The sequence below is a fragment of the Trichechus manatus genome, unplaced genomic scaffold (assembly GCF_000243295.1).
Source record: "Trichechus manatus latirostris isolate Lorelei unplaced genomic scaffold, TriManLat1.0 scaffold00248, whole genome shotgun sequence".
NCBI lineage: Eukaryota > Metazoa > Chordata > Mammalia > Sirenia > Trichechidae > Trichechus > Trichechus manatus.
In genome coordinates, this window is record NW_004444184.1 from 2,007,677 (window position 1) to 2,031,858 (window position 24,182).

At 34.8% G+C, this 24,182-nt stretch overlaps 1 protein-coding gene across 1 annotated transcript in view; it reads right to left on the reverse strand.

Annotated features, from left to right (window-relative positions):
* Positions 1-24,182, reverse strand: part of PTPRK (protein tyrosine phosphatase receptor type K) — a 542,545-nt gene that overhangs the window by 79,965 nt on the left and 438,398 nt on the right. The window contains exon 12 of the mRNA XM_023724464.1: positions 23,521-23,557. Coding sequence (XP_023580232.1) covers positions 23,521-23,557 — 37 coding nt within the window. The remainder of the gene's footprint in view (positions 1-23,520; positions 23,558-24,182) is intronic.

A 24,182-nucleotide genomic window follows, 5' to 3' on the forward strand; every position in this document is an offset into this window, starting at 1 on the left:
GAATGACATCAAGGACATCATACATGAAGAAAGCAAGAGGTCATTAAAAAGACAGGAAAGAAAGAAAAGACCAAAGTGGATGTCAGAAGAGACTCTGAAACTTGCTCTTGAACATTGAGTGGCTAAAGAGAAAGGAAGAGATGATGCAGTAAAAGAGCTGAACATAAGATGTCAAAGGGTGGATGGAGAAGACAAAGTAAAGTATTATAATGACATGTGCAAAGACCTGTAGTTAGAAAACCAAAAGGGAAGAACACGCTCGGCATTTCTCAAGCTGAAAGAAATGAAAAAATTTAAGCCTGGAGTTGCAATATTGAAGGATTCTATGGGCAAAAAATTCAATATCACAGGAAACATCAAAAGAAGATGGAAGGAACTAGAGTTGACCTTCAACCATTTCAGGAGATAGCATATGATCAAGAACTGATGGTAATGAAAGAAGAAGTCCAACAATGTCACAATACAATTTGTGTATTAACTGTTCAATGAGAAACTAATTTGTGCTGTAAACTTTCACCTAAATCACAATAAAATTAAATAATGAAATATATATTATTTTAAATTATTCCTTTTAGCTCTCCTTTATGTTAAAGTTAGGAATGTTTCCTGATTATTTTTTAAAATTATGTAGGTTGGTACATTGAATGGAGTTTGTTTCATGGTAGTAAAGAGAGGGTCTTACAAAACATATCTTACTTCTGGGGTCTGGTAGGGTTGGGAACCTCTGTTCCATAGCATGCCTCAAAATATGAACAAAAAAAGACATAGGCTGGTGGTACAAATTCCCTGCTGCTAACTTAAAGGTTGGCAGTTAGAACCCACCCAGCAGCTTCTCAGTAGAAAGACCTGGTGATCTGCTTCCATAAAGATTACAGCCAAGAAAACGCTATAGGGCAGTTTTACTCTGTCACATGGGGTTGCTATGAGTCGAAAGTGACTAGACAGTACCTAAGAACCACAACCAATGAACAGAAAGTCAGAGCCATGGAAAAATGAGTCCAATGAAAGTACTGAGTCATAGGGACACATACACCATGGTGGTCAACTCATACTTCTCTGAGCAGCTACATGCAAAAAGATGCTTTGCAGAAAAATACTTATGAATAACCAAACTGTATGATGGCTACTAACAACATAGTTGTACAGAGAACACTAACTTTATAGGTGAGAAATGATCACAATAAAGAGATTTGTTGAGAAGTAAAAGTTCCTGGTAATAAATAAAAGAGAGAAGTTAACCTTCATCACTGGAAAATGGCAAGAAAAAGAAAGAATATAGAAATGTGATTAGGATATGAGTGCTCGATGGTCAGTAAACATATCTTATTCATCTTTGTATTCCTGAGCCTATCTATGGTAAGTACTTAATAAAATAGAATACTGAAACAAATATGGGAAATCAACAAAAATGGCAAATAGGTACATCACAAAATTATAAAAAGGACTACCAGTCTCTGATCTTTTTGAAGGTAAATGACCTGACTTCTCTCAGTCTTCTACCTCTCCAAAACTCATTCTTTTGGTTGTGCTTGGAAGTAAGTCTCATTCACTGTGCTCCTGTGTCCTTTTATTTTGAGCTAATCAGATTTTCCTGCCTCCTCTTACAAGCAGGCTGTATATTTGATCGCCAGACCAAAGTCTCTGTCACTGAAAGATTCTATTTGGGGGAAACTAGAGACATTATATACTAAATCATTTAAGCCATCCCAGATTAAGACTGAATTAATTTACATCTCAGGGGAAATTTGAAACAGGAGTCTCTTATCCTGAGGTCCCTTTACTTCCTGCAGAAAAGTTAATTTAGGCCATTTTCTGATTCCTTGCATGATGGGCAACTGCTCCTGTGAATGGATCCAAACAAAAGCACAACGCAAATGTGAGGCAAGTCAGTCCTCTGAGAGAGTTACCCAATTTGAAACTTCAGAACTCTCCTCAGAGCTTCCTAGAACATTCACCGATCAAGGTTATGAATGTATATCATAAAATAATATTAAAAATACCTAACAGAATTTCTTATGATTCACATGACAACAACACATTTAGGAAATAAGTCTAGCATAATTAGGATTTTCTACATATTTGTAATGAAGTATTGATTTAGAGAAAGAAAAAAAAAGAAGTCAGTTTCAGAGTATCTGCAAAAATCATTTAAGCATCATTGTCATAAATAGACTTCTTGTTTGGGACAATAGGTTAGGGAGATGCACAGTAGTTATTTGGTCAATTCTAAAACTGAATTCCTGTGAAACTAAAAACAAGAAGCAATTCAGAGTTCAGCAATGTGAAACATTTTGCGATATTCTTTGCAACACAGGCAGTCCCCGGATCACAAACGAGTTCCCTTCCTGTTTGTCTTTAACTCGAATTTGTACGTAAGCCGAAACACTGAAGTACTGTTTGTATCTAACGTCAGCTAGTCAAATGTTTCTCTTAGTATATACTATGTAGTGTACCTTTCTATATATAAAAACATTAAAGAAACACTTCCATATAAACTAAAACATCGTTAACATTATAATACAGTAATAATAATAATAATGTTTTGATATGGCTTGCAAAGTAGTGCCCATTTGTTATTATGAACCATTATAGCTACTTTGAATTTTTAATACAATAGGCTTTATGGGGGTTGATTCGTAACTATGGATTGTACTTAAGTTGGACATTCAGAACTGGGGACTGCCTGTATATTTTTTAAAATGACTGTATGTATCATGGCGAAATCGGACTTTATTCCATAAGATTTTTAAAACAATTATTATATTCGCAGTAAAACCAAAATTGTGCTTTACCAAAATTTTCCATCTGGTTTTAACACAGATTTCCAAAACCATATGCTTTTTATCAACGAACAGGATATATAGCCTAGATGTTTCATAGCAATGGGAAACACGGACACCATTATACTGAACACTGAAAAAACTTCTATCAAAGCACCTGGTAAACACAAGTCAAAGTGAACTGAGCTTACGATCTACATATATTTCTTTTATCAAATTGGTTATTTATCTTAGGAGAGATGTAGATATTTTTAGATGAAATTTAAAATATGAAATGTATTTTGTGTATTTTTTAATGACTGTTGTAACATTCATCTTGTTGCCTTTCTGAAAAGTACCGTGAGATTTTTTCAAATAGTTACTTTAAGCTAGATTTAAAAAAAAATCACTCTTAGCAGCAAATACAAAAATACTCTCCCCACTTGGTACTGCCAACTGGCTTACCTAATCAATTTCAAGTTACTTGTGTGGCTACTCATGATTTATTCAATGTTAATTAACTATTTTGGACACATTTTTTTTTTAAACAATAAAAAATACTGTTTTCATTATGGAATTATATAAATTCACTTTTTTTCTTTCTTTTGGAATTAAGGAAAGTAATTTTGAGTTACAAGTAGTGGTTTTGTATGCTTCTTGAGAAAATTCCCTAAAACTCTCTAGGGATGTTTCCCCACTTTATGTGAAAATGTCTGAAGACTTATGAAATCAGAGACTGTCAGTGATTCATAAATTAGTATCATAAGCATATATGACTTAGAATCTATTACAGCTCAGGAATTGTGACAGAACCACTATGCACTTGAAACTTCCAAAGCAAACTAAAGTATTTCCAGGACTTCCCTAAGCAGCAAATATGAAAGTTTGCTGATGTGGCCATTCATCAACTTGAAACAAAATGTTCTACATAAATTGAACAGTTGATTGTGTGCATATGAACATCTTCTCTTTCTTTATGGAAGAGTTTTAGAACAATCTCATCATTTGTTAATAAAAAAGAAACCATAAAATGTTAATTATATTTGCCTATTAGACAGGCAAAATGTAAAAGACCAGTAACAATTAGTAGTGATAACCGTATGGAGCATCTTAATCCAGTGTTGTTTGAAACGTAAATTTGTATAATTCTTTAGGAGGATAATTTGGCTATAATTATTTAAAAGAATATACATATCATATGACCTAGTAATATGCTTCTAGGAATTTATCCTATGACAGAGAAGGCAAAGATCTTAGCTAAGAATGTTTATTACCTTACCGCATGTAGTACAAAGAAATATAGTGGTGCAAATGGTTAACATTCTCTGCCGCTAACCAAGCATGTTCAAGTCCACCCAGAGGTACTGTGGAAGAAAGGCCTAGAAATCTACTCTCGAAAAATCAGCCATTGAAAACCCTATGGGGCAGTTCTACCCTGACACTGATGAAGTCATCATGAGTCGGAGTTGACTCATTGGCAAAATTTTTGTTTCACATGACTATCAACACAGGAATGATTAAACATAACATTCATACAATAGAATATTTATATTCTCTAACTTAAAAATGGAAACCTTGCTGACGTAGTGGTTGAGAGCGCTATGGCTGCTAACCAAAAGTTCGGCAGTTTGAATCAATCAGGTGCTCCTTGGAAACCCTACGGGGTAGTTCTACTCTGTTCTATAGGGTCTCTATGAATCGGAATTGACTCGATGGCAACGGGTTTAGTTTTTTTTTGGTAACCTGAAAATATTTCCAAACCATATTTTAAGTTGAAAAATGCTAGTTTCAGACCAATATTATAGAATAATAGCATTTAAAAAAATCTGTGTATCTTTCCACCTATAGACATATAAAAATATATATGTCTCTATGATCATAAATAAGTCAACAACGATATCCTCATTTTAACTAAATATATACCTTTTATTTCTACACATTATATTGGTGATTTGTTTTATAAAATCTAAACCAAAAAGCCTATACTTTTCAGACAAGAATATGTTTGTTTAACAGTGGTTAACGGTCAATTCTAAAATTAGAGCAAGGCTCTAGCATAAATTATAAATATTCTACCAAAATGAAAAGGGAAGAACAGATATTGGCAGAGTTGTAGAAACTCCATGAGATGGATGATTTCTCAAGTTTTAAGGCAGATGTAGTCCATATCTATTTGTATCCCAGACCTGCTCTGCACAGTGTTTACTGCATACAGGTGTCATGTTTTCTCTCCCACAATCCTCTCTATGGAGCTCAATATCTGGCTTAGTGCCTGACAGAGAATAAACACACAATAAATATTTTCTGAATGGATGATCAAATTCCCAGTGTTTAGCAGTTGTTGGAATAGTTAGTTGCACAACCTTAAGCAATGGACAAGTTCAGATGCATTCAAGTGATGACTGCTGTTCACCATACTTAATTTTAAATTACAAAATCTCACAACAATAAAGTACTTGCTACTATTATCACTTCTGAGAGGTGATGTGCTAGGATAGCCTGAAGTAGAAGCCTGAATTAGGTGAAGTGAGGTTTTAGCTACATATTTCTTATGGCCTTTTAATTTTCTTTCTCTCTATTACAATTTTCTTATTTGCTCTAGTGTGTAGTACACTCTTAGACCACCAACAGTGAAGCCACATTTACTTCAGACTATCTCCCCTAATACTTGAACTAGTCAGAAAACTAATAACGGAACAATACAGAAGCTGCTTTTTATAAAAGACTTAGATCTGAGATGATGGTTATCAGGGTGAAGAGATGGAAGTGCTACTAATACAATGAAACTCTACCTAAAAAGCATAGCCCAGTTGGGTTTTGATCCAGAAATAACAGTATCAAATGCACCAGGAAAGCAGAAAGTATAAAAGAATTGAGTGGTTTCCTCAAACTAAGTCCAAGACTGGATTTTTAAGAGGCAAAGATGCAAAGCCAGGTGTAAATAACAGCTGTGGCTAGCAATTAAATATAATCTTTCTGAATTTACAATATGGAAGACACACCTGCACACAAAAGCAACAACCAGAACAAGCAGCATTGTCTTAAAGACAATTTGTGTACTTACTGAAGGGTCATTAATATTCAAACTGTAAACTTCTTTCTGTTGTTGTTTGTTGTTAGGTGCTGTCAAGTCGGTCCCGACTCATAGAGACCCTACATACAACAGAACGAAAACACTGCCCAGTCCTGTGCCATCCTCACAATCATTATGCCTAAGCCCATTGTTGCAGCCACTGGGTCAATCCATCTCGTCAAGGGTCTTCTCCATTTCCGCTGATGTTCTACCTTACCAAGCGTGATGTCTACTACCAGGGATATAGAAAATCTGATGAGGATCACTTTAGCACCTCTATCATCATACTTGCCAACACATGGTTTTCTGTATTTCTTTAACTGTTGATATAGAATTTCTACATAAACCAAGCAGAAATAACTTTTTTTAAAACTAGTAAATTCAGCAGGAGCTTCTGAATAAACAAGAGGAAATATAAGAAGTGAAACAATATTCCAAAATTTGAAGCTTAGTCAAGTTCTGTGTCAAAAACAGGAGGTGATTTATTTGGAATTATTTAGAGGTTTGGCTAACCTCTGTCTTTAAAATGAAAACATACAAAGCTGTGTAAGTGCTCAAGTATGTGGTATTTTTTATATCCTGTTTTCACAAAATCTGAGAAGTTTTCATTTAAAATGAATTAGAATTTCTTCATGATTTTTTATTAGTTCTACAGGGAATACATAATGTATTTGAGAAAACAGATCACAAAAAATACTTCACTCCTCTAAAATAGTCTTAAACACATGAAACAAATGGGAAAAATATCCAATTTACTATCTATTCCTTCTATCCTCAATCATACATAGTGGTCACTAGTCATTCAAGAAAGACACAATTAACTTCCTACGCTAATGTCATTTATTAAATCAGGGAGATAATCTTTAAATTAATCCAGATTTCATTAAAAATGAAATAGAATTAATAACTTCAGACACTAAATTGATGGGTGATAACGAATATTTCATTTGTCTGTTATAGAGCAACAATTACAAATTAATGCCTACAACACTCTGCAAATGTGTTTCAATGAGGCCAGACTGGATTTTAATCTTTTTCCCTACAATAGGATGAATATAGAAAAAAAGAGAGGCGATGCTCATATTACTATAATATTGCAATAAAACTAATATAGTCTTATTGATTCAGAAGTTCACTCTAAAGACCTGTTTTTAATTGTTAAGAATAAAAATACTTAAACTTTTCTGCAATTTAGCATTTGCCTTCCTCAAAATCAAATATTAAAATAGGGAATTTGTACTGCCACTATATAAAAACAATAATAATAGGATTTGGAAAAAATGTACTTTCAACACTTTTTATTGCTTACAAGTTTTGCTTTCCACATAGCTGCAGAACACAATTTATCTAATTTTCTGCCATTACATAACAAGGTTCTCCTTAACTACAGTGCCATGTCCCTCATTTCCTTCTGAGCCCCCACCAAGCACAGGTTTTGGTACTCATATTTTTGTTAACAGTTTGTTTATGACTATTTAGATAGTCATACCCTAAGATGATATAGGTTTTTTCTACTATGCTTCTCACTTCCTTCCGAATCCTCTCTGGTAGCATCTTTAACATCCATATTTCTATTTTCTGTACAGGCAATCTAGGTTATTTTTTATCATGCTCCTCAAAATTTTCCAGACTCTGCCCACTGTCCACTTTCAAAGCTACTTCTACATTTTTAGGCACTAGTTACAGCAGCACCCCAATTCCAGGTGCCAAAATCTTTTTAGCTTTCTATTGCTACTGAAACAAAGTACCACACATTTAGTGGGTTAAAACAACACAAATTTACTTCCTTCGGTTCTAGAGATCAGAGGTCCAAAATGAGTCTTACGGGTGAAAATCAAAGTTTTGTCGGTGCTGCATTCCTTCTGGAAGCTCCAGGGGAGATAATCTGTTTCCCTGCCTTTTCCATATTCTAGAGGCTGCCTACATTCCTTGACTGGTGGCCCTTTCCTCCTTCTTCATGGTGTATCACTCCAACCTGTTTCCATCATAACAACTCCTTTTTCCCTTTTCACATCCCTTCTCTGACTCCGGTTTGCTGGCTGTCCTCTTTAATGACCCTTGTGATTACACTGAGTCCACCAGGATAATCCAGGATAGTGTCCCCATCTCAAAATCCTTAATCACATCTGCAAAGTCTCTTTTGCCTTGTAAAACAACACATTCAGAGCCCTGGAGATGAGAAAATGGACATCTTTGAGGGGTCATTATTCAGCAGACTCAGAGGCCCAAATCAAGAATTACTCCTATTATAAATCACGCATCTATTTAATGCAATATAATTCTCTAGATATGTTAACTGGCTCAGTTTTGAATGACAGCTTTAAAAAGGGATTACATAGAGGGATAACCCTAACCCAAGAGTTTTGCCATCTTTGCCCTGTCAGATAGCATTGTTTCTGACTCTTGCTCCTAAATATCTATGGAAATATGAGTAATGGACTAATCTGAGTCTCATTCACTTAAGGCAATATTTGTAGAATTAAAGACAATAAGTTATATTACTTTGCTTTTGATATTATATGAACGAAACTCTAAATAATAAAATTCTTCCTGATAACAAATCACATGTTCAGTTTGATGTTATCAGAATACTTTATCAAATAAGAAAATCTCTGGATTGTTCTTTAATCACTTTAAAGAAATGATTAAAACTGTAGACCTCTAGTAATCACATTGTCCTGACTGACATGAATATGAGGACCAAATATGTATAAGTATTTAAACCGGTGATTCTAGATAGGCGGTATGGAATAAATTTGATATATTTTTAAAAAGTACACTTTCAAGTTTGTTCTACCTCAGAAAATCAAATCATCAATGAACAGCAGTTCATGAACATCCATACAAGGGCACTGACTAAAATCAGGGGTTCCAAACTTTTTTGCCTAAAACTATATTGTAAAAGAAATACTAAATGGAATATAAGTATTTTATTAATATAAGTTTATAAGTTCAGATTTACTTATTACCATTTCCCTTACTTACTATAAAGTATATCAGTGAAAACATGAGAAAAGTTCAGAGGCAAACTTGAAAGCAGGGGTTACAGTGGCAGCTGCAGCATTACAGAAATCTGTTTAATAATTCCTTTTGATTGCACATTATCCATACATGTAGTCACAAATGATACTATCATTTTAGTAACTTTGCAATTTCTAATTAAAGAGAAGTAGAAGGAAACGTTTTATTTTTATATCTTCTCAGAAATAAACTTTTTGGCAAAATTTAAGAGATTTTTTTAATATTTGGTATAGAACAGATTTGTCTATGTATGCATTGTTTTTATTAAAAAGTAGTTTATTCTACAACAGTTATTTTACAAATGTAGAATAAATGTTCCTGAAATCCCTAAAATGCTTGCCAGATAAATTAGGAAAATCTTTGGAATATATACTCTCTGAATTACTTTTGAGTTTGAAAATTCTGATTCTATTTTCTAATGAAGAAATTGATTTTTCTACCATATCAAACCTTACACTTTCAGTCTTCATCTTATGCAAATAGTATTGAAATGACTCATGGATTTCAATTTTATCTTTCTTAGATTTCAAAGATGACAATTTTCTATGATCTCACACAATCAAATGAAATGGCAACATCATCCACCTAGTTGCCCAAGCCAAGACTTTGTCATCCTTAATTTTTCTTTTTTCCCTCATATAGTACATTTAACCTATGATCAAGGCTTATGCATTTATCTCTAAGAATATTAAATATGCCCATTTCACTCTCATTTCCACTGTCAATGCGTTAGTTCTAACAACCAGTGTTGCAGGTACAACTGCCATCTCCTTATAAGCAGCATGCACTCTTTTAACATAATCTGACAATATTACAATCTATTATTCATGCAGCATTCAGCGTGATCCTTAAAAACATAACTGAAATCACATGACTCTCTGCTTAAATACTCCAATGGCTGTATTTTAGACTTAAAAGGCAAACTCCTTACTACAGTTTACACGGCCATCATGATGTGCACCTGCCTACCTCTCTATATTCATCTCCAATGACTTTCCGTGTTCCTCAATAGATTCCATCTACACAGTCTCCTCTCCATTTTTCAAACATGCAAAAGTTTGTTCCTACTTCGATGTCTTTGCATTTGCTGTTTTTTCTCATTGGAAGGCTCTGTTGGCAATTTATATATAAACCTGTTGCTGGTTTGTGGATTTGAACTGCCGACTTTTTGGTTAGCAGCCGAACACTTAACTACTGTGCCACTAGGGCTCCAAATTACGTATGAAAGGCCCATTTTTTCATTTAAGTCTCAGCTCAAACATCATCTTAGAGATAGTTTATCTGAAATCCTGTCAAAATTAGCTCTACTTCCAAAAGTCACTCAAAATCACATCATCTTGCTTTATTCTTCATTGAGTGTACCAAAATTTGAAAACTATATAGATTATTTGATTTGTACTCATATATTTTCTGCCTCACCAGCTAAAATATAAGCTCCTTGAGAGTATTCACCATTCTAGTTCTGTAACCTACAATCATGGCTGGTACAGAGGTGGTGCTCCAAAAATTTTTGTTGCTTAAATGAATGGTTAGAGAAATTCTCATCTCACTTGTTAGTTGCAACCTGTCTACTTTTGTATATGCCATTCGCATAGTTAAAAATTCAACTGAAAAAGTCCTCCAAGGTTGAGAAGGGAGAGTGTTGACATGTCGTGGGGTTGTTAACCAATGTCATGAAACGATATGTGTACTGACTGTTTAATGTGAAACTATTTGTTCTGTAAACCTTCATCTAAAGTACAATAAAAAAATTAAAAAAAAAAATTCAACTGACTTAAGACAGATGAGAATTCATCACTTCTCGGAAATTTTCATAAGTAACATTTGCTGAACTGTTTTTTTGAAAACTTCTCAATCCTTTAGTAGAATATTTACATATAATACACCTATGTACATTACATACACAATTCTTTATTGTGTTTCTGGTAGTCTGTAATTTTTCTCAGGTTTTATTATATTTATTATTAGATGATAAGCTTCTCAATGTCAAGGACTTCTATAGCACGTGCTTCCTCTGTTTACAATAATGATGATATTTTCTCAGGGGAAACGGTAAAAATTTAACTATTTTTTAAGTTATTCTCATGAAGAAGAAAGGTGAAAATATAAGAAATGGTGAAATTAAGAACTTAGGCAAAACCTTTCTTTCTACATTTTGCATATTCTAAGAGTGTAGAGTAGTTTATATTTGGGGGAAGCTAGAGTTGTTTGAAATACTAAGACGGCAAAATATTTATTCATATTTATTTTCTTTTTTTTTCTGTGTAGAAGATAAACACTTTATATTGTTTCTAAATTACATCAACAAAATGAAAATGTAATAGAAAAAAAGAAAACTAATATATTCTTAAGGCGCTGAGAAGTAGAATAATTCTAACAACAAAAATATTATTTAGTCCATCCATTCCAAAGAGTTTGACTGCATTTTCATTAAGTATCAGGCAATGACTTAACAAATACAAGCAGGCTGACATCCCTAACCTCATAACTGTTACAGTCCATCCAGATAGTCCTTCTAAGAAACTTCTGATCAATAAGTTTGCCAATCATTAGTCTTCAAACCCATTTTGGAAATATATTTTTATTCTACTCTAGTTCTTCAAAAGTAAAAATATACTTCAGTTTTTGAAACAGAAAGAAAAAAAATCTATTAGCTGTTCCTTTTTTTGTAACTTCCTCTACATCAAGAGAATCTTTTTTTTTTTTTTTTTTTCCACAATGATAAGGTCTTTGACAAAGCAGTAGGAAATATTAGTGCCTATCAGAGGTTAGTTCCAAATCATGAACCACTGATTTAAGCTTTATTAAAATTGCACTTGTTCCTAGCTTGGCTTCGCTTAGATAAGCTTTCATTTCCCTCAGGCTGTAGTCTATTACTCTATTACTAATACACTTTTCTGTAATTTCCTCCTTTTTGAGTTCAAGAAAAACGAAACCCCAAATAAGATTAATTTTTGAAAACTAGTACATAGATCCGAGAGGCAGGAAGAATGATGCACACTTGTTTCCTTGCAGGATAAAAGACAGCTTAGAAATTCAGAGGAAAGAAACAAAGTTATTCTCAACGATTACATGTTTTTCAGAAGGGCTGGTAGCTTCCTCAAAGCAATTCCTTCCTAAGGGCCAAGAAAAGCCACACCCCTGCCCAAAGATTCTGAATGGCCAAACTAAACTATCATCCACAGTGACTAGTAATCAGTTGACCGTACTTTCCATCAGCTTGAAAAAGTGGTATAAAGGAATCTGAAAATTTCTTCCTGATGCTTTAATGTTTTGTTTAACATGTAGCTGGCTAAATAGAAAACAAGTATCTTACTACAATTTAAGAAATTAATGTTCGTAGATACCGAAACCCATTGAAATATATATATATTTTTTCTTTAGGCTTCACCCCTGCCTTTAAGGCACACTTCACCTTTGTTGTACTCTGTAAGGGATAAAGTGCAAGAATGCAGTTTCAGAGCTGAGACTGCTGAGTTCTCAAGTTCAAATTCACCAGTGGAATATACGGTGAGGATGAGTTCAGTCAAATAGCTTTCATAACACATGGTACGACCAAATGGAGCTTCCATGGTTTTACTGTAACTTTTTGACAGATTAAGTGTTCCTTTCCTTCTTGGGTTTGTTATTTTTGAATGTCTGTCACTTAAAAAGGCATTTTCATCCATCTGCACACTCAAAGAAAAGGGCACCAATGAAAGATGTCCAAAAAAGCAGTATGATACAAAATTAAGATTATGAAGAAAATGCTTTTTAAAAAAACCAGTAGTTAGGAATAAACAACAAATGAAGGAAGGGAGAATAAAGGAAGAAACTAAAATGCACTAGGCTTTCTATGTCTCATCATATATTTTGGATAAAATATTCCTTACACACTTATGCCTTTGTGACAGTTTCTTAACACAGGAATACATGTTTAAACTGCATGCTAGGATTGAAGTCAATATTTTTTTAAAGAGTGGGAAAGGATGTAAGTAATATTCTGAATAAATAATGACCTAACTTAGAACATTCCCAGGGTGAGAATAATGCCACAGACCCCCAGCATTCCCTAGCCCCCTATCCCAACTGCTTTATTTTTCTCCAGAGAATTTACTACCATCACCAACTCACAGTAACCCCATTTGTGTCAGAGAAGAACTGTGTTACATAGCGTTTTCAATGACTGCTTTTCTGGAAGGAGATCACCAGGCCTTTCTTCTGAGGTGGCCTGTGGTGGGCTCGAACCCCCAACCTTTTGATTAGCACCACATTCACCATGTGCACCTCCCAGGGATTCCATCTGGTATAAAATAGCCATCTAATAAGTATTTGTTAAATGAATGGCTGGAATGCTGGTGTACAAATGAAATAGGAATAAGTCAAAGAATGTCTAATGGGTAGGCAAACAACAGCATCTATGAAAACTAACTTTTATCAATGGAAATGCCTGTTTCTTTTTTTTTTTTAATGGACTGATTTAACCAACATAGAAACCTCCATCAAGATAAATGTTAAGTAACTGGTTTTCTTCTAAAAATACAGAAATATATATATATGAAGGAGAAATTAGGCACAACCAAAATAGTTTCAAAATGTAAGCTATTTACATAAACAGATTATAATATTTTCAATTTCACATACTGTTGGTTTTCTTTCTTAGCCATATTCTAAATCTTGATTTCTTATTAATGCCTGTTGGTTTTACATTAAGAACAATTTTATGTAATTGAGCACATGGTTCTACAAATGATTATTTACATATTGGGAAAATTTTAAATGACATGAAATACTATATATTATTGAGCAAGATATAATAAAATTTCAATTTAAATGCATGCTTTGTTAGTTTAATATGGATAAAGCATACTTCTACAGACTTTCGAAAATCCTATGAATAAATTGATTATAATTGATATAATATTTGCATGAATCAGTATATTTAAATGGAACGATAAAAGTGTCACACATTGAAATAACTTCCTTGAGAAGAAAATAAAGTTGTCACGGTATCACAGTATAAATTGTTCATGGCACTATGGCACAAGGTTTTTAGCTGCTGATTTGCAAATTGTTTTCTGTTTGTGTGTGTGTGTGTGTGTGTGTGTGTGTGTGTGTACTGAATTAGGGCACTGTTATAAATTATATGCAAAAAGACAGGAATCAAACCAATATCAAACAGTCTAAACACAGTACTTCTTTCAGTGGTGGTTAGAGAGATCCGGGTCTAGAGAGCGGCTGTGCGTGAGCAAGCTGCACAGGGCTGCCACCTCAATGTACAAGTGACCTTCTAGTGCTGCCTCTTGTTCTTCATGTAACGCAAACATCTTTTCTGAGACTTATTCTCCTTTTTTGCTTTTCAAAGATACAGCTGACTAAATTCCTTTTCATACGTTCACAACAACACTTTTGGTTTGGGATTTGTTATCTTATAAATGACTTTCATGACTTCCAGTATAATTTTGATAAGCCCTACTCTATCCTAAAGTCTATCTTCACAGGGACCTGTTTCCCAAATAAGAGTAAGAGAGCAGCAAAATTATCTGTACTGCACTGGACATAACTCTTCTTCACTTGTCTCATAATTCGTATTCATATTGCTATTTACTCCAGATACTCTGATGTTGATTATTTAATTTATATTTTTAAAAAGTACTCAAATCAATGTCTGTATATGCTTTATGTGCTGGCTGCCATTGGGTATAAGTTCCCAGAAGGCAGGAACAGATAATCTACTACACTGGAAAATTTTTAGAACAATTCTCACATGTCAAAAAGTTTTCAAGATGATCATGCTATTCAAATATGTCTTGTTACTTGTTTTTGGCTTTTAAATTCCTTAATATTCCCCACAAAAAAATTTTAAACCTTTTTTAAAAAAATTTTCTGGTCTCCTGTTGCGCTTCTGATACTTTTTGTACAAGGCTTAATCTAATTTGTTGACATAAATCATCTAATTGGACTCTTCTCCTCAAATTTTCCTGTTAGTGTCACTTGTCCTTCTGTTTATGTCACAGGTTCAACTATTCCCCCCATTTTAAAATACTGATTTCTCCCTTTGTTTGATTCTATCATTATTTACTTCTGAGAATTTATTCTCTTATGTATCTTCAATAATTGGGCTCTATTGGTATCGTTCCTTTGCTCAACAAACATGCTCAAGTCTCCACCACACTTATTGATTCTTCTCTAACTTAGAGTCCTAATAATCTTCGTCCCAACAGTGATAAATTTCTGGAATGAATAGTCTACCTCAGTGCCTGCCATTTTCACAGCTCCTATTCAATCCGCAAATCCTTGAGGTATTGCTTCCACCCACTATCTTCATGTCCAACTGTTCTACTGAATGTTCCCTTCCCAAACTTAACCATGTTGTTGTTTTTAGGTGCCATCGAGTTGGTTCCAACTTATAGCGACCCTATGTACAATGGAATGAAACACTGCCTGGTCTTGCACCATCCTCACAATTGTTGTTATGTTTGAGCCCATTGTTGCAGACACTGTGTCAATCCATCTTGTTGAGGGTCTTCTTCCTTTTTGCTGGCCCTCTACTTTACCAGGCATGATGTCCTTCTCCAGGGACTGATCCCTCCTGATAACACTTCCAAAGTATGTGAGATGTAGTCTCACCATCTTTACTAAGGAGCATTCTGACTGTACTTCTTCCAAGACAGATCTGTTAGTTCTTTTGGCAGTCCATGGTATATTCAATTTTCTTCACCAACACCAAAATTCAAAGGTGTCAATTCTTCTTCAGACTTCCTTATTCATTGTCCAGCTTTAGAATGCATATGAGGCAAATGAAAACACCATGGCTTGGATCAGGAGTACCTTAGTCTTCAAGGTGACATCTTTCCTTTCCAAAACTTTAAAGAGGTCTTTTGCAGCACATTTGCCCAATGCAATGCGTCTTTTGATTTCTTGACTGCTGCTCCTGTGGGTGCTGATAGCGGATCTAAGTAAAATGAAATCCCTGACTTCAAACTTTTCTCCATTTATCATGATGTTGCTTACTGGTCCAGTTGTTAGGATACTTGTCCTCTTTATGTTGAGGTGTAATCCATACTGAAGGCAGTAGTCTTTGATCTTCATCAGTAACTGCTTCAAGTTCTCATCACTTTCAGCAAGCAAGGTTGTGTCATATGCATAACACGGGTTGTTAATCAGTCTTCCTCCAATCCTGATGCCCCATTCCTCTTCATATAGTCCAGTTTCTCAAATTATTTGCTCAGCATACAGATTGAATAGGTATGGTGAAAGGATACAACCCTGAAGCTCACCTTTCCTAACTTTAAGCCATGCAGTATGTCCTTGCTCTGTTCGAACGACTGCCTCTTGGTCTAAGTACACGTTCCTCTTAAGCACAATTAAGTGTTTTGGAATTCCCATTCTTCGCAATGTTATCCATAATTTTTTATGATCCACACAGTTGAATGCCTTTATATAGTCACTAAAACACAGGTAAACTCAACCATGGCCATCGCAATTTCCGAAGCCAGTTGCCTCTTCTCAATCCTATTTTCTTGGAACTTTCTACGCCACTTAAAATGATTAATTACTGCTCCTAAATCCCTTTCTGAAATATCTTCTTTCCTTGGTTTTGACAAGGCACTCTACTGGTTATGTACCTTTCAGTCTGATCACTTGTATTTTAGCTTCTTCTCTAGAGCTTTTTCCTCCTCCTACTCTCTCAATTAGATGTCCTCTCATCTTTCTATAATATCTTCTTTAGGTATTTCCACCACTCCCAAAGCTTTAACTGTAGCTCCTAGGTCTAAATTCTCTAGTGTCAGACTTTTCTCTAAATTTTAATTTCTGCTTTTCTATTTGTCTTGAATTCATCTGGGACCCCATACTTGACATTTCCAAAATGAAATTAATAATTTTTTGAAAAAATGTCATTCTTGGGTTCTTGTCTTTTCTGTCTCTGACTGACACGAAATCTTCCTAGTAGGGCCAGCTCAGGCAGTTCAGCATCACATTCAACACTTTAGCTTCCTTGCTCCCAGAAGACTCCAAGCATGCTGATTCTTTCTCCATTATGTTTCTACATCCTTTTATGCATTCCCTATTAAAAGCTCTACTCTTTTCTCACTTGTTTTAGTGTAAGAGCTTTTAAATATATTTTTTTTATTTTGAAAAAAATCACAAACTTACAGAAAATTTGAAAATATAGTACACATGGCTTTTTTTCACTTAACCATGTAAGAGTAAGTTGCTGATCTGATGCTTCCATCATCCAGAATACTTTAGTGTGTACTTCCTACAAATAAGAACATTTTCCTCTACAATACAAAACAACCATCAAAATGAGAAAAATTACTCTGATACATTACTACTATCTAAAAACCTCAGGATCCATTCAAGTTTTGTAAACTGTCCCAATGATGTCCTTTATACCAAAATGATACAGATCAGAAACATGTGTTGTATTTAGTTGTTATGTCTCTTTGGTCTCCTTCAGCCTTCCCTTCACTTTCATGACCTTAATGTTTCTGAAGATTACAGGCCAGAAATGCTGTAGAATGTCTATAATTTGGATTTGTCTGATGTTTCTTCATGGTTAGATAGAGGTTATGTATCTTTGGCAGGAATATCACAAAAGTGACACTGTGCTCTTCTCATTGCAATCTTGTGGTGTGCAATATTGATGTTGATGTTCCCATTACTGATGTTGTTCCCTTTGATCACTTGATTAAAGTATCTGCCAGGCTTTTCTACTATGAAGTTAATCTTTTCTCCTTTGCAATTAATGAGTTCTCATGGGGAGATACTCTGAAACTATGTAAACATCCTGTCTCTAATCTCCTTTGTATTTATATTTATTTATATCTGGAAAGACTCATGATTTCCTATGTTATTCAGTGTTATAACCTATTACTACCATTATTTATTCTGATGCGCCAATTGATCTTTATTCAGTCAGTGGAGGGCCCTCAGTGGATTGAGCTATGGAAACACACACACATGTACACAATTTCATCTATGTTTATTTTCTATGCCTATGTATTTCTTTATATATGTGAAAACCATGAAATCACATCAGCACTTCCAATTCCAATCCAATAACTCAGGGTTCATTCTAGTTTCTCCCTTTGCATATTTGTATCCCTTTCTCTGACTTTGAGAAACCTTGCTATGATTTTCCTTAATTCATTTATATATTGAATCAGTCCTCTGGTAGGTATTCTCAGCTGTCTCTGCTGTCACTTCCTTCCCTGTGTGGTTGTCCTCTTCATCCAACTCAGACTCAGGCACCCTGCACCTGGCAACCCTCTGTGTGGAAGTTCTTCTAGTCTGATTAGACTCTGACAACTTGCATAGATCGTCGTCCTGGTGAAAACCTTCCTCACTCCACTCAGACTCTGACTCCCCAGTGTCAAGCTCTTTACCTTGCTTGGGCTCTGACTTCTCACACCAGGTTGTGCCATCCCCCCACCCCTGTGTTGATGACTTTCTGAATCTGCTTAGTATCTGACCCCCCATGCCAGGCTTCTCAGGCTCTGTCAAGGCTGCTCCCCACATTCCTACCGGCATGAATGTCTCTGCTCCACCTCAATGGTTTTAGTAGATTTATTCAGAAAATGAAGGAAGGGAAGTATGATGATTAATTTTATGTGTCTACTTGGCTAGGCTAAGGGGCCCAGTTGTTTGGTCAAACATTAGTCTAGATGCGGTTATGAAATAGATACATGTGATTAAATCAGCTGACCTTAAGCAAAGTAGATTACCCTTTATAATGTGGGTGGGCCTCAACCAATCAGTTGATGGCTTTAGGAGCAAAAATGGAGTTTTCCCTAGGGAATATTCTGCCTTCAGACTATAAATAAACATATTCCCAAAACTCCTCCACTCTTCCCATTGCCTGAACTACAGATTTTAGGACACAATAGTAATTGTAATTCTTTAGATGTATAATATACTTTAAAGTCCTGCAGCTTTTATTTTACCTAATTACTTGTAATGTGGATTGCCTTCCCTTTCATATCTAACTTTCAAAATAATATCTATCTTTAAAATGTGTAGTTTGAATACCTCCTCCATAAAATCCTTCTTTTAGTTTTTCAACCATAAGTAATTATGGTTAATATTAATAATGATAATAATAGCAACAAAAGTTTTAATAGCTACCATTTATTACAAATGTCTCACTTATTAGGTACTATGCCAGCAAGTTCATACGTATTATTTCTGCTCCTTTCATTAATTCTGAAAATTAATGATTTTCAATCCCATTTCCATTTTATATACAAGAAAATTTAGGCACAGAGAGGTTAGGTAACTTGCTCAAGGCCTAATAGCTAATAAATAGCAGAAGCAGGGCTTTAATCTAGGACTTTTTGAATTCCAGGCTAATGTTGCTTGCACTGGGATACAACCTTTGCTCATCGCACTTGTTCCCAGCAACTTTGCCGTTTTCTTTTGGACACAGCACATTTTGCATCGTATTTTATTTAAATTTCACATACTACTTAAAAGCGTCAAAGCTCCAAGAGGGCAAGTATCATATCTGTTTAATTTCATATTCCTACCAACATGGAACCATACCCAAGGAGGACATTCAGCAGGCAGGGGAAGGAATAACCATGGACTGAGAGAGCCAGTAGGCCTGGCTTATAATACTGGCTTTATCACAAGCCACAGGGTACGAAACAACATTTTAAATAGACATTTAACTCCCCTGAAGCTATGTTTCATATTTCTAAAAGATGCTGATTAGACCTTTTGACTTTTACAATCTCTATCCAAACTAAATCCTTGAATTACTTGATTTTAATGTGTAATGAGATAAATAAGTTTAAAATAAAAATTAATAAAATCCTACCACATGTACTTTATTCTATGTATTATGGCACTTTCAGTTTTAAGAAACTATTCCATTAAAACATCTAAATTGAACAGCATCCTCAGTGAATAGAAAAGTTACATAGTTTTTTTTTTTTTTTTTTGTCAAAAGCCAATAGACTCCACCTCCAAACCACTCATAAAGACTCATCAAAGGATGAGGAAAAAAAAATATCCTAAGACAGTGACAAAAAATAAAATGGGATATTTTAATCTAAAAACAATCTACAACTAACACATACAAAGATAGTGTTCCTATAACATTTAGCTTCATTTTTATAATTTATATTTGGCTTGAATCTTAAGTAATAGGTTGTTGTTGTTGGTAGGTGCTGTCGAGCTGATTCCAACTCATAGCGACCCTATAGGACAGAGTAGAACTGCCCCACAGGGTTTCTTTATGGAAGCAGAGTGCCACATCTTTCTCCCACGGAGCCGCTGGTGGGTTTGAACCACCGACCTTTTGGTTAGCCGTCAAGCACTTTACCACTGTGCTACCAGGGCTCCTTAAGTAATGGGTAGGGAGTTGGATATATATTTTTTTCTATCAGGTTCTAACCATTCATGTATTTAGGGTTACAAAATCCTTTACCAGTGTGTTCTTGTACTTTTATTTGTTTCCATCTCTTCCTTATTTTCTCAAGATTCTTTGCACTTGACATAATCGTTGCATAAACATTTTCCTCACTGTTTATTGTATTTCTAAACTCCTGGCTCCTTTACTGGCTAGTACTCAGAAGATATGCCTTTATCCTATAATAAATCTTGAGGTAAGGTAGCAAGGTGGGTGGGTATGTCTTTTTCTTTTCTTAGATAAGGTGCCCATTTTATTGCAGTTTTTTTCTAAGCATAATATAATTTTTGGAATGACCTACAGATGCTTCTATTAGGCTTATCCTTTCTTTTACCCTTCCTCTTTCCCCTACTTTCTATTGTTTTCCCGCTTTGATTCTGCACATTGCTAATACGGGCAAGGAGTATTATTCAATGAGATGGGACTAAGGTCAGGTTTTTATGGATAGGTAGAATGTCCCCAAGGTTTACTCTTTCTATAGTTCCTTAATCTTCTGTTCAGTGCTCTTTCTATTTACCACCACAATTCTCGAGGTATATATTATCATTTATTTTCATTCTTCAACCTTTATCTTCCTTTCATTCCCATACCTAACATATGCCCTCAAACATCTAATCTTGCGTATTCTACAGCGAACATTCAGGTTTGTGCAAGCCTGAATCACACATATATTGGATGTAGAAAGATGGTGAAAATATAAACAGGTAATGGATAAACATAATTTGCTTCATAATTCCATGGGGACTAATAAATATAATGAATCAAAGTATAGTCAGGCAAGTAATGCTAAATAAGGTATTAATTCTTAGAAAGTTCTCAAGTGTTTTTAACAAATTATTTCAGAAGTATTTTAAATCCCTAAGTAATCCCATATTCCCTAACTACAGAAGGCTCAGGGAAGAGGGAGCCTTATGGCTACTATGTCCTGTATCCTTCCCCTTGAAGGTGTCCTCATGCCCTGTCACAGTCAAAATGGCCATGTCATTTGGATTATTAAGTATGTCTTCAGAACGCATCTGCCATAAAAAGGGACATTTCTGAAAATACATCCAAGATGTTTGAAAATGCCCTACCAGAACACTTACGTTCATACTGAGAAATTTCATGCCAAAGCTCACCACGCTTACATGGTGTTAGTTTAAAATGGTGTCAGGCAATGAGCTGATGTTACCTTAATAAGTGTGGTTTTGCCTATGTGGAAAAATGCTAATTGTTCAGAGGAAGAATTACTTTAGATCTGGACAGCAACATTAAACAAAAAAAAAAAAATGCCCCTTTTGTTTTTGCCAAACCATATACATCATAAAAGTTTGTTTTTTTTTTTTGTATATATATTTCTTTCATAAGTGCATAACCCAAATTATGCCCTTCTGAAGTAAGATGCAAAATAATTATAATAATTGTAATGATAAAAATAGTAGATAACCCTTCTGTAGTACTTACAAAATGATAAGCACTATTCAGGCAATTTAGGTATATAAGTTTTTTTTAATCTTCACAATAATAGTAAAGGGTAGGAACACTATTTTTCTTATTTTTGCGATGAGGGATTAAATAATTTGTAAAATGCCAAAGAACTAGTCAGGATTTGAATCCAGAAATTCTGGGGCCAGAGCTCTTGCTCTTACTCACGACACCATATTGCCAATCCGAGAGGCAGAAGTACAGCACAGATAGACTCTTCCCACCTCTGAGATTCTGGCAAACATTCTATGTTACATGGTAAGATAGATTTCCATGATCTCAATCTTCCTGTAGTCTAAACAGATATTGTATTTATCATTGTACTTTTATTTGTATTGAGAGAGGGACAAAACGGCACTGAAACTACTCGTGGTAAAGCAAGCAATTAAATCATTGAGTTAGAACTTTATTTACAGCTATCAATACAGCATGACAATATCTAAAGAATCTCGGGGAGGCTAACGTGAGACCCTTTTACATTTCTGAGTCCATTTTAAATCTGTAAAAGCATAGCTGATATACACCTAAGTGTCTTCTGTCATTATCTTCGAAAAATTTCAATTCTTAACTCCTGGTCTATGAGCTAAATTTTTAAAATAAAATAAATGCTTATACGTTATATGCATTTCCATATGTTTTCTCTTTCCCTTCTTTAAGTCACCTTAGTTTGCTTTCTTCTTTTAACTATCGTGACGCATCTTCATATTTGAACTGAAAAGTGTATTTTCTTCCCTGTGAAGCCTCTTTATTAATTCTCATGAATCAAAGGAAAACAATCTTTCTTTATTGCCTTTACAAATCAAGAGTTAAACACATATGCTTAATTGAGCAGATTGATGATTAGATGGAGAATAATGATGGAAAGAAAGATGCCAGCACAAACAGAATATGGCCATTCATTTTTAATCCCAACAAACTGACTACTGCTCATGAATGTGGGTCTAATGCTAATTCTGGCAGCAAATCACCAGAGAATCAACTCTCTCAGGAGAGCCACGTCAGCATGCAGGAAGCTTTTACTTGCTTCTCTTGCTAGAATACACCAAGTAGCTTTCTCTCTCTCTCTCTTATTGGCACAATAAAATGTCTCTTAAATGAAGGATTATAAGCATAGCAGATACAAGAGACCGTTCCCCCACTCTGAGCACTAGTACTCTTTCAAAGATGAAAACATTTTTTCTTCTCAAAGAATCTAGGCAACTAAACCAGAATATGCAGAGTCATTAAGGATTGCCCTGGTCATTAGCCAGCACAGATATAACTTCTTCTCATCAGTTGAATTAATGGAAAAAAAAAAAAGCAAACCGTCCATAACCAAACTGCCCTACTGATGAAGATGCGGACCAACTTCTATGCCTATATTTTTACATACGCATGAGCTAGCTTGGTTCTTTGTATGTTTAATTGTCTACCACAGAGAGTAACAGAGGGTTATTACATAAGCAACTTACTATTCTGAGCTGATATTGCTGAGCTTTTCCTAATACAGTGGCTGATCAGCAGCACCAGACCTTTCAGACTCTAAATGGCAGAAGTAAGCTCTTTTAAGGCTTCCTAAATCCTTCCTATTCTCATAACAAGATTCCTCCAGTGAAGTACTAGGGGATGGAAAATGGCACCCCATTACATGCTAAAGACACCCAAGTGAGGCTGAGGACTTGGCTGGCAGTTTAACTGGGCCTTACTACAAATACTCTTTAATAGAAATGCCACGTCTAATTAGCCCTGAAGCAGGGAACAAAGCTTTTTCATCTTAGAAGTGGGGAAATGGAGTTAAAAAAAAAAAGAAGCACCAAACATCTTACCTTTTGTAGCAATTCGTACACACTGGGTTTTAGTTTCCTGTTGGAGTAAAAATGAAAGAAAATAGTCAGTGCACAGACAATGTGTCCTGTTTCATGAACTATAACTATTATGAGGATCAATCTGAGATTATAAAATAGGATTATAAAGAATATAATTCTAGCATTGAAAAACTTTAAAAAAGATTTTTTTTTATATGTGCTGTCAGAGAGATTAAAAAAAAAAACCTCTAAAATAAGAGCTTTTAAAAAAACTTTCCAGTATTTTTAAAGATGCAGGTATCTGTTTTAACCTTGTAATGAAAAGGCTCTTGTGTCCGGAACAAGTAGTACAGCCTTCTATTTGCATCTACTGTACTTTTTGAACTATCAGAAATAAAATGTGTTTGCAAACCTAATACAAATAAGATGCGAAAATAAATTTCATTTTCACCTCATATCTGTAGACTAAGACCAAACCTGAATTTTGCTTTTTTTTTTTTTAATTGTACTTCAGGTGAAGGCTTACAGAACAAATAGCTTCTCATGAAACAGTAGTCCACATATTGTTTTGTGACATTGGTTAACAACCCCACAACATGTCAACCCTCTCCCTTCTTGACCTTTTTTTTTCTTTTTTTGGTGAAAATATACATAGCCAAAGATACACCATTTCAAAAATTTCT